Source organism: Saccostrea echinata, unplaced genomic scaffold (genome assembly GCF_033153115.1).
Source record: "Saccostrea echinata isolate AGI-Se365-2 ecotype Australia unplaced genomic scaffold, CSIRO_AGI_Sech_v1 ptg000001l, whole genome shotgun sequence".
NCBI classification, from domain to species: domain Eukaryota; kingdom Metazoa; phylum Mollusca; class Bivalvia; order Ostreida; family Ostreidae; genus Saccostrea; species Saccostrea echinata.
In genome coordinates this window covers 43982154-43998317 of record NW_026889750.1, presented here as the reverse complement: position 1 = coordinate 43998317, position 16164 = coordinate 43982154, and the positions used below count along the sequence as shown (strand labels likewise).

Genomic DNA, 16164 nt, shown 5'->3' with positions numbered 1-16164 from the left:
TTTTAATTCATTTAATTTGTGCATTCAAAAGTTTATTTATTTATTACAAAAGAAATTATGATGCAATTAGTTTGATGTCTCATGAAAAATGACTGGGCTTAAACAGTAAACGTTCTTTGAATTTTCCGCCCTGGAAGCTTAAGGGCGATAACTCCAACCACCTGCTGTTCTTAGCAACGTGTAAACCATAACACGACGAATCACATCGCGTACTAATTTAAGGTTAGTGTAAAAATTAAGGTAAATACACGAATTACTTCCAGATAAAGGGGAAATTGAATAAATCTTTTATAATAAAATGTTCATATCACCGAGTATTAAAAAAGATGGAATAATAATTTTGTATGAAGCGTATTTCAGAACTATTTTAATGCGCAAGAAGTAGAGAGAGGGTTCGTCAAAATGGCGACAAGTGCCAAAAATTCGTTTAACCATTATCAAAATGGAAAATATGGCACTTTACCGGGAAACCCGAATAATAATTCGGAGGTTACACAAGACATGCATCTTAAGATGTCAAAGAAAATCGCACAGCTCACAAAAGTAAGTATTAAGACATCATTTTGCTTATGTGTTAGCCACTTGGTAAACGTAGTCAAAGATGATGAAGAATCTCGATAAATAAATGTCTAGTCAATACATACCAACAGATATATATTATTTAACACTTTATTCCATATACATGTACATCATCTGATTAATTTAAAAAAACGTGTAAAGAACTGGAATTTGATTTAAAATGTAGGGTTGAAAGGTACTCGAATTTCCTCTGCAACATTGTGAATGTCTGGCAGTGTTAGTAAAAGAATAAGTCAGGATATCTGATCTTGTTTTCATATTTGTTAGAGATATGCTTTATTTTTGTTCAACAAAGCTGAAACAGAAAAAAATTGAGTTATTAAAATATGAAATCATAATCGCATAGTACATGCAGGTGCAGTGGTAGGCAAAAAATTCAAAACAAGCGAGTTTATTGGTCTGTAGAGACGATTGTAAAGGGTTAGGAGGTGGATTAAATATAAAGGTTGGTCAAAGAATGTGTCTGGAATTAGGGAGTGAAGAGTAGTTGATTGACCAATGCTGGAAAGTGGAGAAATTCTTCCCAACCATGTGCAGAAAATCTTGCGCCATAAATTACACCATATTTGCATTACGGGATCTGTGGCATTATGGTCAATTAGACTGAAATATAAAACCATAACACTATAGTTTTGCAGCTAGTGGTAGGCCTGTATATTGGATAATACTGTAATTCTTTAACTTTGATTAAGGTTGTTGAATGAATTATTTATTTTTCATTTTGCAAGGTTATATATGCACTTAACACCAAGAATGATGAACATGAAGCAGTTGTCCAAACACTGAAGGAACAACATGAAGAACAAATACAGCAGTTGTTGTCTGAAACGAGGGAGAAAATCCTCAAGTTCAAACAAAAAATTGATAGTGAAAGTGACCACAAACACACCATATCCAACCTACAGAACTGTGTGGCAGAGCATGAAAAGCACAAAAAAGAAGCCCTCAGCAAATTTGAGAACTTTAAGAGACAAGCAGAGGAACGTGAGACCAAACTCAAAACGGAACATTCACAGAAATATCTGGAACTCTCACAGGAGGTCCTGACAGCGAAGCGTCACTTTGAGGAACAGTTGTCTAAGTTTGAATTATGGAGGAAAGAAATGGATTCAGAGAAAGAGAAGACTTTGGATGAGCAGAAAAAAATCCACACCAAGGAAATGGATGAACTCCGTGATTTCTTCCGATCCCAGAACAATGACTGGTTAAATGAATGTGCTAAAATAGAGGATAAATATAAGGTTGAGTTAGAAGGACTGAAAACACAATGTGAAACACTAAACACTGAAAAACAGAAACTCACAGATGACTATGAGTCCAAGCTTGCCAAGGCCAAAGCTTTTTACGAGAAGGAGTTGGAAGTGTTACAAAATGCAAAAGACAGTTCTGTAGAAGATGTAGTGAATCGTTACAAAGAAGAACAAGAGAAACTGAAAAAGGACTTCTTGTCGCAGCAGAAAGAGCTAAAACTTCAAATTGAACGCCTCGTAAATGATTTGTCAGTCAGCGAGGAAAATGTGGACAAATTACGAAAAGAATTGGAGGGTCTGAGGGAGACAATGAAAGACAAAGACTCAACATCATCTGGACTGTTCAAACAGGTTGGTTTAATATCTTGATGCCATTGACATAGATTTAAAAATCTTTCCAAAAAAAAAAAATGGAGAAAGAGTTTAAGTCACAAACTCTGTGAGTGTTTTCCTTAGTTCATGGGATCATTTTTTTTTTGTTCAACAGTTGCAGGAAGCCAAAATGGAGGCAACAGATGCCAGTAAGAGGCTGAAGGAGCTGCAGTCTGAGCTTGTGGCCACCAAAGAGAGATGTAGTCAGCAGGCGGAAGACCTTCAGAAAAAGTCAGGTGAGATCAGGCTGTAACTCTATTGTCAGCATTTGTGGTATTGTCTTAGTGAAAAGAAATGGGATCTGAATGAGCAACAAGACTGTCAGTTACCAAATGAGAAACTTTGAACATGTCTTTTTGTAGTTCATATTGGCCAGCTGGAAGGAACCAACATTCAGAAGACTTCAAAGATTAAGGAACTGGAAGATGAGATAAGAAAACTGAAAGACAGACTAAGCTGGCTCGAGTCAGAACGCAAGTCACTAGAGAATCAGAAAGATTCCCTAACAGAGAATCAAAGATCACAGCTCAAGTCACTTGAACAGGTAAGACAGGTTCTAAAATCGAAAGTCACACTACAGATCATTGGCACAGATAAGTCAGTGATCTAGAGCATGGTTTACAGCCAAAGGTCACAGTTCAAATACCTGGCATAGGTAAGTCACTAATATAGAATGTTCAGTGAAGAAGGTCATGTTGTAAATGACATGATAAAATACGGTAGTTCAAGTTTGACATTTTTTGTTAGAGGTTAATTTATGGTAATTAAGATTAGATCTTTGATCTGCTTACATACTCGCTACACAAGGGATCTAATGGCATTAGGAGTCAAAATGAACCTACTTGATCAAAGGTCAGGGCTCAAATCACTAGTTTGTTGATTAGCTGATGTTGAACTTGTCCTGTATTAAAGATTGCAGCTCAAGTCATTGTATCTGGTCAATGGCTGATCCTGATTCTGTACAGAGATAAGTAACAAAATCTTAACCCCCTACTTTTTCAGTCTCTAGAGGATCTGTCTATTGAGAAGCAGACAATGATGACAAGATTGGAGAGGGAAATTCAGACTCTGAGGGAAAAATCAGCAGCTAGAGAAAAAGAGCTGACAGATAAACACACACATGATGTACAACAACTGAACAAAGCTCACTCAGAAAGTTTAGAGATGACCAAACAAAAGGCAGAGACTCAACTGACTCAAACCAAAGAGGTAGGTGGAAGGGAGGGACTGATATTTCTACCTGACAAATTATTTGCAGAGTATTTATAGCTATTTTTAATGTGGTAGAAATAATTTTTACAAGAAAAGCCTTTAACATGATTTCTTGTTTCCCAATTCATGTAAAACTTGAGATTTAAACAATGTGCCTTAGCCAGTGTGATATAGTGTATGTTGCAACATTTTCACAAGCTGTGCAAATACTAGCTAACATATTAATGACAGCTTAATTTATTTCAAGGAAATGTTGAAGAAATACCATGAAGATGTGGAGAGATTAAACAAGGACAAATCATCATTACTGAATGAGTTTGAAAGAACCAAGCAGGACTTGATAAACAAGCTAGCAGCTGCTGAATCAGAGGTAATGTCACCATTCACAATGCTGTAAACAGGTGTGTCATAATAATGGGTGTTAGTTTATTCATCATTCACAATGCTGTAAACAGGTGTGTCATAATAATGGGTGTTAGTTTATTCACCATTCACAATGCTGTAAACAGGTGGGTCATAATAATGGGTCTTAGTTTATTCATCATTCACAATGCTGTAAACAGGTGGGTCATAATAATGGGTCTTAGTTTATTCACCATTCACAGTGCTGTAAACAGGTGTGTCATAATAATGGGTCTTAGTTTATTCATCATTCACAATGCTGTAAACAGGTGGGTCATAATAATGGGTCTTAGTTTATTCATCATTTACAGTGCTGTAAACAGGTGTGTCATAATAATGGGTCTTAGTTTATTCACCATTCACAATGCTGTAAACAGGTGTGTCATAATAATGGGTCTTAGTTTATTCATCATTCACAATGCTGTAAACAGGTGTGTCATAATAATGGGTCTTAGTTTATTCACCATTCACAGTGCTGTAAACAGGTGTGTCATAATAATGAGTCTTAGTTTATTCACCATTCACAATGCTGTAAACAGGTTGGTCATGATAATGGGTCTTAATTTATTCACCATTTACAGTGCTGTACACAGGTGTGTCATAATAATGAGTCTTAGTTTATTCACCATTTACAGTGCTGTACACAGGTGGGTCATAATAATGAGTCTTAGTTTATTCACCATTTACAGTGCTGTACACAGGTGGGTCATAATAATGGGTTTTTAAGTTTATTCACCATTCACAATGCTGTACACAGGTGTGTCATAATAATGGGTCTTAGTTTATTCACTATTCACAATACTGTAAACAGCTGGGTCATAATAATGGGTCTTAGTTTATTCACCATTCACAATGCTGTAAACAGGTGGGTCATGATAATGGGTCTTAATTTATTCACTATTCACAATACTGTAAACAGGTGTGTCATAATAATGGGTCTTAGTTTATTCACCATTCACAGTGCTGTAAACAGGTGTGTCATAATAATGGGTCTTAGTTTATTCATCATTCATAATGCTGTAAACAGGTGTGTCATAATAATGGGTCTTAGTTTATTCATCATTCACAATGCTGTAAACAGGTGTGTCATAATAATGGGTCTTAGTTTATTCACCATTCACAGTGCTGTAAACAGGTGTGTCATAATAATGGGTCTTAGTTTATTCATCATTCACAATGCTGTAAACAGGTGTGTCATAATAATGGGTCTTAGTTTATTCACCATTTACAGTGCTGTACACAGGTGGGTCATAATAATGAGTCTTAGTTTATTCACTATTTACAGTGCTGTACACAGGTGTGTCATAATAATGAGTCTTAGTTTATTCACCATTTACAGTGCTGTACACAGGTGTGTCATAATAATGAGTCTTAGTTTATTCACCATTTACAGTGCTGTACACAGGTGGGTCATAATAATGGGTTTTTAAGTTTATTCACCATTCACAATGCTGTACACAGGTGTGTCATAATAATGGGTCTTAGTTTATTCACTATTCACAATGCTGTAAACAGGTGGGTCATGATAATGGGTCTTAATTTATTCACTATTCACAATACTGTAAACAGGTGGGTCATAATAATGGGTCTTAGTTTATTCACCATTCACAATGCTGTAAACAGGTGTGTCATAATAATGGGTCTTAGTTTATTCACCATTCACAATGCTGTTAACAGGTTGGTCATGATAATGGGTCTTAATTTATCACTATTCACAATACTGTAAACAGGTGGGTCATAATAATGGGTCTTAGTTTATTCACCATTCACAATGCTGTACAGAGATGTGTCATAATAATGGGTCTTAGTTTATTACAATATAAGAGCAATTTTCAATAACATATGCTATTGCAGTACATGGTAATTATTTTTACTTGTACAAATATTTACAGTATACATGTACATTGTGTATACTGGAGTGAAAACTAAAAGCAGTAAATGTGGATTGAAATACATGCAGGAATTCTACACAAAAATGCTTATAATTATAAAATCAAAGTGCTATAACTAAGTAAAATTTAAAACACCTTGATTTGATGCCTTTTGTGAATGATACAATATTTACATTTCCAATGTCTTTGTCCGAGATAAAATTACAAATTGTAAAAATACTTTATTTCTACATAAATCTACTGGTTCATCGATAGGGGCGGTAAAAAAAAATCACGTGTGGGGCGGGACAAATAGAGACAGAAGCGGGGCTATTAGCACGGGAATTTGCAGAATCAGGAGCATGTAGATATAAGGAATAACTGTCAGATTTTTTGGATTCATGACGATGATCAATCAATTGGCTTGCGTGATAATTTTATGCATAAACACCTTCGGCATTTATGCAAATTATCACGCAAGCCACTCGATTGATCACATCATGAATCCAAAAAATTAGATAGTTATTCCGTAAATAGCATTGATACCAACAGATATATTTTCTCAATGAAAAGGTAATTGATGTGGGATCACATCACCTAGGAGGAGTAAGCATAGGATCTAATCTATTGAAGCATTCAAAATGGCACTCAGATGCAATGATTGAGAATAATATTTGTCAAAATCAGCATCTGAAAAGTGAAAAATGGTTTTTAAACACATTTGTACAAGGTTTTAGTATCAAATGGAAAATAGATGTGTTATATATTGGGGTACAGTATAGCTACAGAGATTTGTTATGTAATATGATATTTTTAATGATATCCACATCTGATGCTACATTTTAACATTTTTTCTAAGCAATCTCTAATTTGGAGATAAATGTGCATAAGAAGAAGATGTTTGAAATTTGTTTTAATTATATTGTATGATAAAGTATGAAGTATTAATTCTTGTGTCAGGACCTCATTATATGAATTATTAATGTATGTGACATATTGATAGGTCCAGAGACTTGAGAGGATTGTCCGGGAGAGTGAGAGTGGCCTGGGCACTGCCTCCAGTCAGATCTCCAGTCTTAAAGATGCATCACACCGATTACAGTCAGAGTTAGAGAAAACCAGAGAGGAGCTCCGAATGTCCAAAACTAATGCTGCTAATTTCAAGGTCAGAAATAGGTCCTCTTATAGTAAAAAAGATATTTATATAAATACACTGTTTATGAAGTACATTGACTTTAACAATTCTTAAATGCTAAGAGTTTTAAAAACTTTGTTATTCAAACCAAATTTCATTACATGTTTTGTCATTGTACAGTATTTAGAGATACTTAATTGTTTTTCTATGATTTCAGGTACAACTAGACAAGCTACAGAATTTGTATGATGCAAAAATGATAGAGGCACAGGCAGACATAAAAACCAAACTTGAGAAGTTGTCAGCAGACTTGGAAGGAAAATGGTCTGATACACTCAAGTTAGTAGATGATATCAAACTCCTGCCATACATGTTTGCTCTCTGAAAATAAGATAAATTTTGATCACAAGTTGGTTCATAAGACAAGGTAGGTAGCATAAAGTTTCTTAGATTAAATTTAAATTGTAGGGATGAAAATTCCCCCCCCCCCCCTTTTTAGGGGTGGGGGATACCAACCTAAAAGAAGAAGGATTACTGGTATTGTTAAAAGATTTTTTGGTACAGGCATTAAATTTATATGCGTTACTACTTACAGGAAAGAAACAGCAGACCTGCGACGGGAACTGACTCAGCAAAAGGAAGAGGAGAAGAAGGCGGCCCTACAACAATTATCACGACTAAAAGACGAGGAAATTGCCGCCTCCAAACGGGGATGGGAGAACATTGTTAATGAGCTACAGAAACAGGTTAGATCAAAAAGTTACTCCTAGAGTATATGGATTAAAATAAAATCATCACTCTAAGAGTATATGGATTAATATAAAATCATCACTCTTAGAGTATATGGATTAATATAAAATTATCACTCTTAGAGTATATGGATTTATATGAAATCATCACTCCTAGAGTATATGGATTAATATAAAATCATCAATGTTAGAGTATATGGATTAATATAAAATCATCAATCTTAGAGTATATGGATTAATATAAAATCTGGATTAATATAAAATCATCAGTCTTAGAGTATATGGATTAATATAAAATCATCAATCTTAGAGTTATGGATTAATATAAAATCATCAATCTTAGAGCTATGGATTAATATAAAATCATCACTCTTAGAGTATGTGGATTAATATAAAATCATCACTCTTAGAGTATGTGGATTAATATAAAATCATCAAATTCATCTGTTCTTTATAGAATGAAATACACCTTCAGTAAGTTCAGTTTGATGTTTTTTATGGCATGTAGATGTTTTCATCAATCTTTGAAAAAAATGAAATCAATCAGTTTTGGAACATGGAATTATCAACAGATTTACTGTAAACATGGAAATGTTTCTGTGGGGAAATCTTTGCGAATTTTGCTATAAGTCAGATATCTCACTTGTCAAATTCTGATGTTATTGAAATAAATAAGTGCTTGGTTTTTTTTAAATAGGTGAATGAGTTGAAGAGCAAATTAAACAATGCTCAGACAATCAGTGCTGGTGAGCTTGAGAGACTCCAGAGAGAGGCTGCTGAAGAAAAATGCCGTCTAGAGGAGAGAATGGCACAAGCTGCCGAGGAATTTGCTCAAGAGGTTGCTGCCATTGAAGCTAAGCATACAGCAGAAATACAGGTTCTCATCAAACAAAAGGAAGAGGAAATTCAGGTTCGGGACAAAGCTAAACATGAAAATAATATTGCTACGAATCTTCCAGTATCATGCAAGTGAAAACTGCATTTGTTATGAGTTATTCCTTTGATATTGATTTTTATGACCTGTCTTACATTAAAAGTCTTGAAAGTAAATTGAAACAAATGAAAAAATTGAAATTTCTATTTTTTGTAGCACATAAGCAGAACTGTAATCTGTAATCTCTCTGTAGATTGAACTCTAAATTATGCAGTACTTTATGTATAGTTCAATGTATGAATAATCTTATTTAGGAGCTTGAGACCAGTCTGAAATCCAAACACATAGATGAAATGCAGACATCCATCACAGCTCATAAAGCAGCCCTAGAGGGCCTGAAATTGGAGGCTGAGAGATTAAAGCAGCAGGCCCTAGAGGAACAGAAAAATGCCCACAGGAAAGTGTTAGGTGAGTGAGAATATATACCAAGGAAGAGACTGGTCATTATAGTGAAAATTTATTGGTCCTCTGAAAATCTATAGTAGGGACATAAAAGGGCCTACAAGAAATTGGTAGGTTAAAGAAAAATATTAAGTGATATAAAATATGTGAAATAGAAAGGTCTATAGCTCCTTAAAATTATATATTACTAGAAACATAAAAAATTTAAAAAAAAAATTGAGGGGGTGGGGTGTGGGAGAATTACCAGGTAATTAGAAATTCACTGACTTTTTTTTGCGTAGTTTATCCTACTTAATGTTCTATATGTAAAATTTTGTATTTAGAAATTATTCTCCAACATTAAATTTCTTAGATTACCATTAATAAATACTTACATTATTATTTTGCTCTCTTTGTATAGAGACAACTAAGGAGGAGCTGCACGAGCGTCACATGACCCACATGTCAGAGGTCACTACATCACATGAACAGCAGCTGGAGGCTGCTAGACTCGAGCTCGAGCGAGCGGTGGAAATCTCTCACCAGAGGGTAAGAGATGAACAAAGCACTGTCCACCTAATTGAATATCACTGCTCATTATTTTTCATCAACATTCATATAAAACATTATTTTACAACTAACTTAGGAGAGAGAAATACCAAGAAGCATCAATTAATTGCTTTGTATTGTTTGATACAGGACAGAGATCATGGTATGCAGATTGAGGAACTGAAGGCAGAGATTACACAGAGAGAGAGACACATTAAAAACCTACAGGAGGAGATCCAGAAACTCAAGGACAATATTGATCATCTGATGAGAGAGCTGGAACAAAAGGGAAAGGATATCGTCAAAATCCGCAATGACGCAAACCTACAGCTCAAGTAAGACCCAACATAATTATAACTCATGTTTGATATGCAAAGATACAGCTTAAGTAAGATGCTAAACAACTACAGAAAGAATAGAGTTTTAAAAGACAAAATACATCAACTCTCAATAAAACACACTTTTGTCATTTGGAAATCATGGCAGTTTAGTGCATGTGGCGATGAATTTTTGCATCTTGGGGAAAACAGAGGACACAGGTTCTTTCGTAGTATGAAATGGAGTAACCATTCTTGGGAATAAAATATTTTGTGTTTCTTTATTCAAAATGTTATCTTAATATTTTAATTACATATATTAATGATTTTGCGAATTTAGCATTATAAAAGGGATTTTATATAGCAGGAAAAATGTTCCTGAGAAAATATGGCATTATTGCAAGAATGGTGATTGAATTGGATGGCGATAATTGGAGAATTGTCTGTAGATTTTATTTATATCCAAAGTATAGATCAAAAAATAAGTAGTGCCCAATTTACCCGAACACATTCTCTGCCCAAGAAAAAAACCTTTCCAATAAATAATCACACAGTAAATCACTATAATAAACTCGAGCAAAGTTAACAAATAAGAAATGACTCACACTTGTTCATGAATAACAAATGCTTTGGTTGTTCAGGAAAAAAGAAGAAGTGCTTAACAAGCGCCACCTACAGCAACTGGAAAATGTTAAGCAGGACTTTTCCAGGGAGTCAGAGTCTATGATGTCTGAATTTACTGAGGCACAGGACATTCTGAAGGACAAGATCTCGGAGTTACAGATCATGTATGTATCTCAGTATTCCACAGAATTCATTTTAGGGCAAGGGCCATAACTCTTGTCCATCTCACTTAATTTTGATTACTTTTTTAACAAGATAAACTCTTCATTAATTGTAATTATACAGCATCTTGCAGAGTAGTATAGATAGTTTACTGGAATTCTCATTTCCATCTGTCTAGATGTCTGTCTATCTGCTGTGTGTCACTATGATGCAAGATTAAGCTCAGTGTTAAGATCACTTTCTAACTTATCTCTTAAGGTATCTAAAACAAAATTGCAGACATGGTGCCTCTACACTTAGTGTAATGCATGATGTATATGCTGCACCTGATCTACAATTTCTCCTGCAATGTATCCTGTTAAGTGTAGCTTTGAAGTTTGTTCTAAGCTTATTACAAGTGGGAACTAAAGGAAACTTGCACTTAGATCTGTCTTTGGTTAAGCTTGAGTGACCGTGGTCAAGAACAGCATTAAGACCTGTTTTTTCTTTCTCACACATGATGTACAAACTAAATGTGCACACAAGATAATGTTGAATTACTGTCTGGTGCATGCATTGTATGCTGCATCTGACCTAGATTTTATGCTTCATTGACATAAGAGAGAAAGGATTTAGCACTTAAAGCATACCACAAAGGATGTATGCTGCAGACTTAATGATGAGGCACATCTTTGGATTCTTTTATCTATGCAGCATTTGAAATGTACCATGTTTTAAAAGTGGCCTTTGCATGGTGTATTGTATCAGTCCCAGTAAGACAACTCTTGTTTTCCTAAAAATGAGTTACCGGTACATTGCATTATACCTGCTCTAGTACATTAAAGTTGATATAATTTTCCAATGTTTTGGACAAGTTTCACCAAGCATAATGTAAGATTGTTATTTTATGCTTTATGACCTTTGACCTTTTGTCTGATAGGTTGGAGGAGGCTGAGGAGAAGTATAATAACCGGGACTCCCGCCCTGAGGACCTCGAACTGATCCAGCAGCTAAGGGATGCAATCGCTGAGAGAGAGGGACGAATGAAACAATTGATAGTATGTGTTAAGTCTTCTCTGAAGCAGTTTATGTCTGTACACATACAAATAATGATAGAGAAATAGGCCAACAAATTAATGTTGTTGTCCAATAATAGAACATTGAAATTCATTCAATAGATTAGGCAGAACACATATTTTGTCAGTCACTGGAGCTCAGTGTTGTACATCTAAATTCTTCATGTTGTTTCTCTCAGTGGACTTAATGACCTTTGTTAACATTGTATGTTCTCTTACAGGATGAGAAGAGATATTATCAGCTGGAGCTAGTAAACAGGGAAACCAACTTTAACAAGGTGTTTAATAACACAACCAACGTAGGAGTCATTAACCCATTGGCGAAGGTATGTCTGATTCTCTCTGTAGTTCTATGACTAGTATGATTCTTGTACTTGGTGACTTTGTCTATTGTACCAGGTAACAATGTGTCATTCATTTCTTATTGTGAAGCAAACTAACACATTTGCTGTGGACAAATTTTCAGATATGCCTCACACATAGACTTTCAGTTTATTTCTCTACGTTTGAATTGTCAAAGTATTTTGTTTAAAAATTTGAAAGTCATAGCTGTTTTATTATTGGCCACGTAGAAAACAAATAAGCACAAATGTCCACAGACAACATGAAGGAATATATTGTTTACTTAGTAATTTATTTGATGTAACAAATCACAGCATGTTCTAAGTTGTCTCACAGGCTTATCTCCCTTTCCTGATTTCAAAATCACCTATTGATATGTTTAATTATGATGTAATAAACACAGTACAGTTATTTTTTCTGTACATGTGTACTACAAGTAGACCACTAGAATGACATATGTAAAAAACAAACAATGGACAATAATCTCATCACCACCAATTAACACCAAGGTGGGGACTAACACATTGCTACTTACTGTGCAAGTATTGTGGGATGCTCAAAATGTGCAAGTTGGTTGTATACAATTTTGTGGGAGGACTTAAATGGTGACACTCCTGTATATTATTTATCAAATGTCAAACTATATGTGGAATCATTAAAAGAAGAAAATGTGTGGAAAGGAAAACCATTTGTATTTATTTTGAATCCCACTAGTATCTATAAAGATATGATTGATTACGCAGTGGTTAAAACTGGAAAAAATTAGAACTTCTTGAACAATGACATCTTTTCTTCATGTTCTGATATTTTGATGATACACAACTTAGCGGGGTTCATGCAAATTTTATTTTTGTAAATTGCAGCTGTATCAAAAATACTGTGGACTAAAATTTTTAAACCAATATGCTTGTTTTTTGAGAGACATACTTGCAGTGAAGACTGTCGTAGATACACACCTTGAGAACTTGAGATTAAAAGTCACCTAAATAGTCCATTCAATAAAAAGACTTTCAATTCAGTCATATGAGCAGTTTAAAAAGGCCTGTAAAACATTGTGGTAAAATAAAATTGAAAAAACTAGTGTTCAAAGGAATGCTTGTGTCGCCTGCTCTATAGCATCATTAACAATTAAAAGAAATCTAAAGGTGGGGTCAACTTTAAAATGATTTGCTTGCCCTCTCCCAACTCAGGATGAAAAAAATTGGGTTGGTAGGTAGGTGAGAATTTTATTTCCCAAGAAAATTTCAAAATCAACGCTGAATTTCCAGAATGCATAAAAAAATAATTGCGTCCTGGAGGTTAAAAAAGTTTGGAGTCGGGTGATTTTTCAGTCAGTTGGGAGAGGGCAACCAAACAATTTTTTAAAGATGGCTTGGTCATCTATTTATTTATTACTAGCATTATAGTTATTGCCTGCAAAGAAAAAAAAATCCATTGATAGTAAGACCAATAGAATAGCATTTGTCATATAAAATTTGGCAATCAAATAGAAGTATGATTCCTCAACCCCCAAAGCTAAAATGAAAAATGAAATTATTTTTCATTTTGTAAACACGTGTTTAATCCAACTATCCTCCAAAAAAGATTTTGTCTGTCTTTACAGCAATTGTCAGTGGACAACCATCCTTTTGGTATATGGATCCTGATGTATTTTCATAGTATTTTAAATTTCAGTGTTCTTGATAAATGTATAGCATACAGTTTCAAAGAACAGTGTCAGAGCTCATAAACTTATGATATAAATGCTAATTATCAAAACCTTGCCTCTCAAAATTCTCAAGACACTCAAGACACAGGTTCAGTTGTGTCAGGAGTAATTTTTGCAAAGTAGGTCAAAGGTTAAGGTCAAGAAGATGTAATAATGGTATTTTCATAATGTTTTATGGCAAACAGTGCACATGCCAAATAACATTGACTTACCTCTTAAATGTCAAAAATATGCTGTGTATTGGCACAATTCATTATTTTGAAAAGTAGGTTAAAGATCAAGTTTAAGAGTCAAAAGGTCAATAACCATGGTATTTTACAAAAGCCAAAGTGTCAAGCAATATATGTACAAAATATCAAATCCATACCTCTTACAGTTCTCAAGATATAGGGTGTAACAGATGGATGGACACAGACAGACCTCGGGTAAAGTGATCCGTAAGTGTCACCCTGCTCTGTAGGTGACACAATAAGGGTGTTGCAGATCTGCACCTAAACTTTATTCTAGAAAAGAAATTAAAATTGAGCATTTCATTATATTCAATGTTTGCTTAATGTAATTTTTTTTACCAGAAACCTAAGAAGGGAGAGAAGCCAGCTGTGTCCAAACATTCCAGTCAACCAAATCTAGGAAGCCACCGCTTGGACCCACTCCCTAACTCCCCCATGCACCACGATCCACTGAACCCCTCCAAACCTCTGCCATCCTTCACGAAGAAATTTGTCAAATGATATGATTCACTCTGTGATATTTCAATAGTGCTAGTCTATTTATGAGCGTGAAAATATACATGTAGAGCCAGTAAGGACTGATATCTTCACATAATAGGCTTTATAATGGATGGGCCTGTAGAAAGGTCACAATATCTGACGGAAAAGGACCATTTAAAGCTTTTATGTCTTCATGTAATCACATAAAAGAAGTGCAGATAGAATGATGAGGCAGCTGAAATTCTGTACACATCTAAGTCTACTGGAGAAAGAGAGGATTTATTATTTGGAAGGAAAAGCAGGTTCCATCTTGTGTTTGCACATGTATGAAGCAGTTTTTTGTTGTAAACTTAGCTCTGACTGAAATACTGGCAAATTTGGAAACCAATAGTGAAAATCTCTGTTTGACAAACCCACGCACACACAAACAGAACACCTGCAGACTCAGGCCTGCCATTAGCATAGACCAGTGTTAACAATGTATAAAAGCCAATCTGTGATAAACATTTAATTCAGTATTGCTGACTCTCGACTGCATTTATCATCATTGTCCGTCCAACAAACTTGTTGCTGTCCGTCCAACAAACTTGTTGCTGTGATCAATTCATTTGTTATTTGCTTGTATCTTGTTATTCTTTGTTTATTATCTTCAGGTTTTTTTTTATTTGTAAACATACATGAAAATTATTTTTATCATGTGCAAACATGTATAATGATTTTTTAATTGTGATTTTTATGATCAATGGTTCCCTAAACTGCAGGTTAAGGATATCAACTAATGTGTTATTTCAATGTTCTTTACTGTTTTTTTGAGAATTATTGATCATGTAAAGACTCTAACAACTGATTGGTCATGGGAATAAATAAGGTAGGCCAATAGATTTAGTTGTTTGTTTTGAACATATTTTTATTGTTGATGTGTCAAAAAGATTGGACAGCAGTTCCAGAAACAGATATACTGGGAATTTTTTTTGTGGTCAGTTTGTGTATTCTATCCAGTACCCAGTTAATCTAGTCAGGAGGTTATTTAAGCTCCAAATCTGATTTGAGATTATTTTCAAAACTTCTGAGCAACTCCTCAGTGAACTTAATAACCCTTTTTAGCAGCTTACTTAATTGACACTCTTGTTTGTTCCCTGAAACAAATTGACATCAAATACTGGTAATTTCTGTAATGCCAGCTATTTCTGGAGTTTTATCTACTTATCAGATTGGCAGGTGTTAAAAGCTCAGAAGATCTTCAAATGTCAACAGGGAAATTGTAATAATGCAGGTGTTACAAAAAAATTAAAAAATTCACAAGTTTATTTTCACTGTATAGCTTGATAGAAAAATATCAGTTAGGCAGTTGTGTAACTACTAAAGTGTTGAAAAATATTTACAAGTTTATTTTTCACTGTATTTAAGTTATCTGCTTAGATCTGTGTGAAAACTCCTTACTTCTTGGAGCCTCCCTGGATGATTTATTAGTATACTTTGGCCACCATGGAGTGTGGGTGATATAGTTCTTCTCACCATAGCTATATTTAGCTCGGTCTCTATTTGGTCACCATTTATCTCACCTAAGCCAATGGCTTAAGTGAAGTTTTCTGATGAAGTCTGTCATCTCTTAACTGTAGACTTCTTCTCAAGCATCAGTTATTCAATTTCAATCAATTTTATTGCAAAGAATCCTTAAATGAAGAAGATTTCAATTTTATTTAAATGAATGAATATGCCCCTTCCTAGGGTAAATAAGAAAAGCCTCCCCCCCCCCCCCCACCCCCACCCAACAATAGTGGAGTGATTTCAAAATCTTCTCAAGAACCCCTG

The 16164-nt window shown here is 34.6% G+C and overlaps 1 protein-coding gene across 1 annotated transcript; it reads left to right on the top strand.

The window, feature by feature from the left end:
• The first annotated feature begins 370 nt into the window (after positions 1-370).
• Positions 371-15233, top strand: LOC133192272 (protein FAM184A-like). The gene is made up of 17 exons (XM_061328271.1): positions 371-543; positions 1308-2180; positions 2317-2437; positions 2564-2745; positions 3204-3410; positions 3661-3783; positions 6690-6851; positions 7039-7160; positions 7417-7567; positions 8268-8480; positions 8759-8912; positions 9307-9434; positions 9585-9769; positions 10393-10539; positions 11457-11574; positions 11814-11918; positions 14215-15233. Exons 1-17 carry the CDS (start codon positions 403-405, stop codon positions 14371-14373), a joined length of 3291 nt encoding a protein of 1096 aa, XP_061184255.1. The 5' UTR covers positions 371-402; the 3' UTR covers positions 14374-15233.
• Positions 15234-16164: the final 931 nt, after the last annotated feature.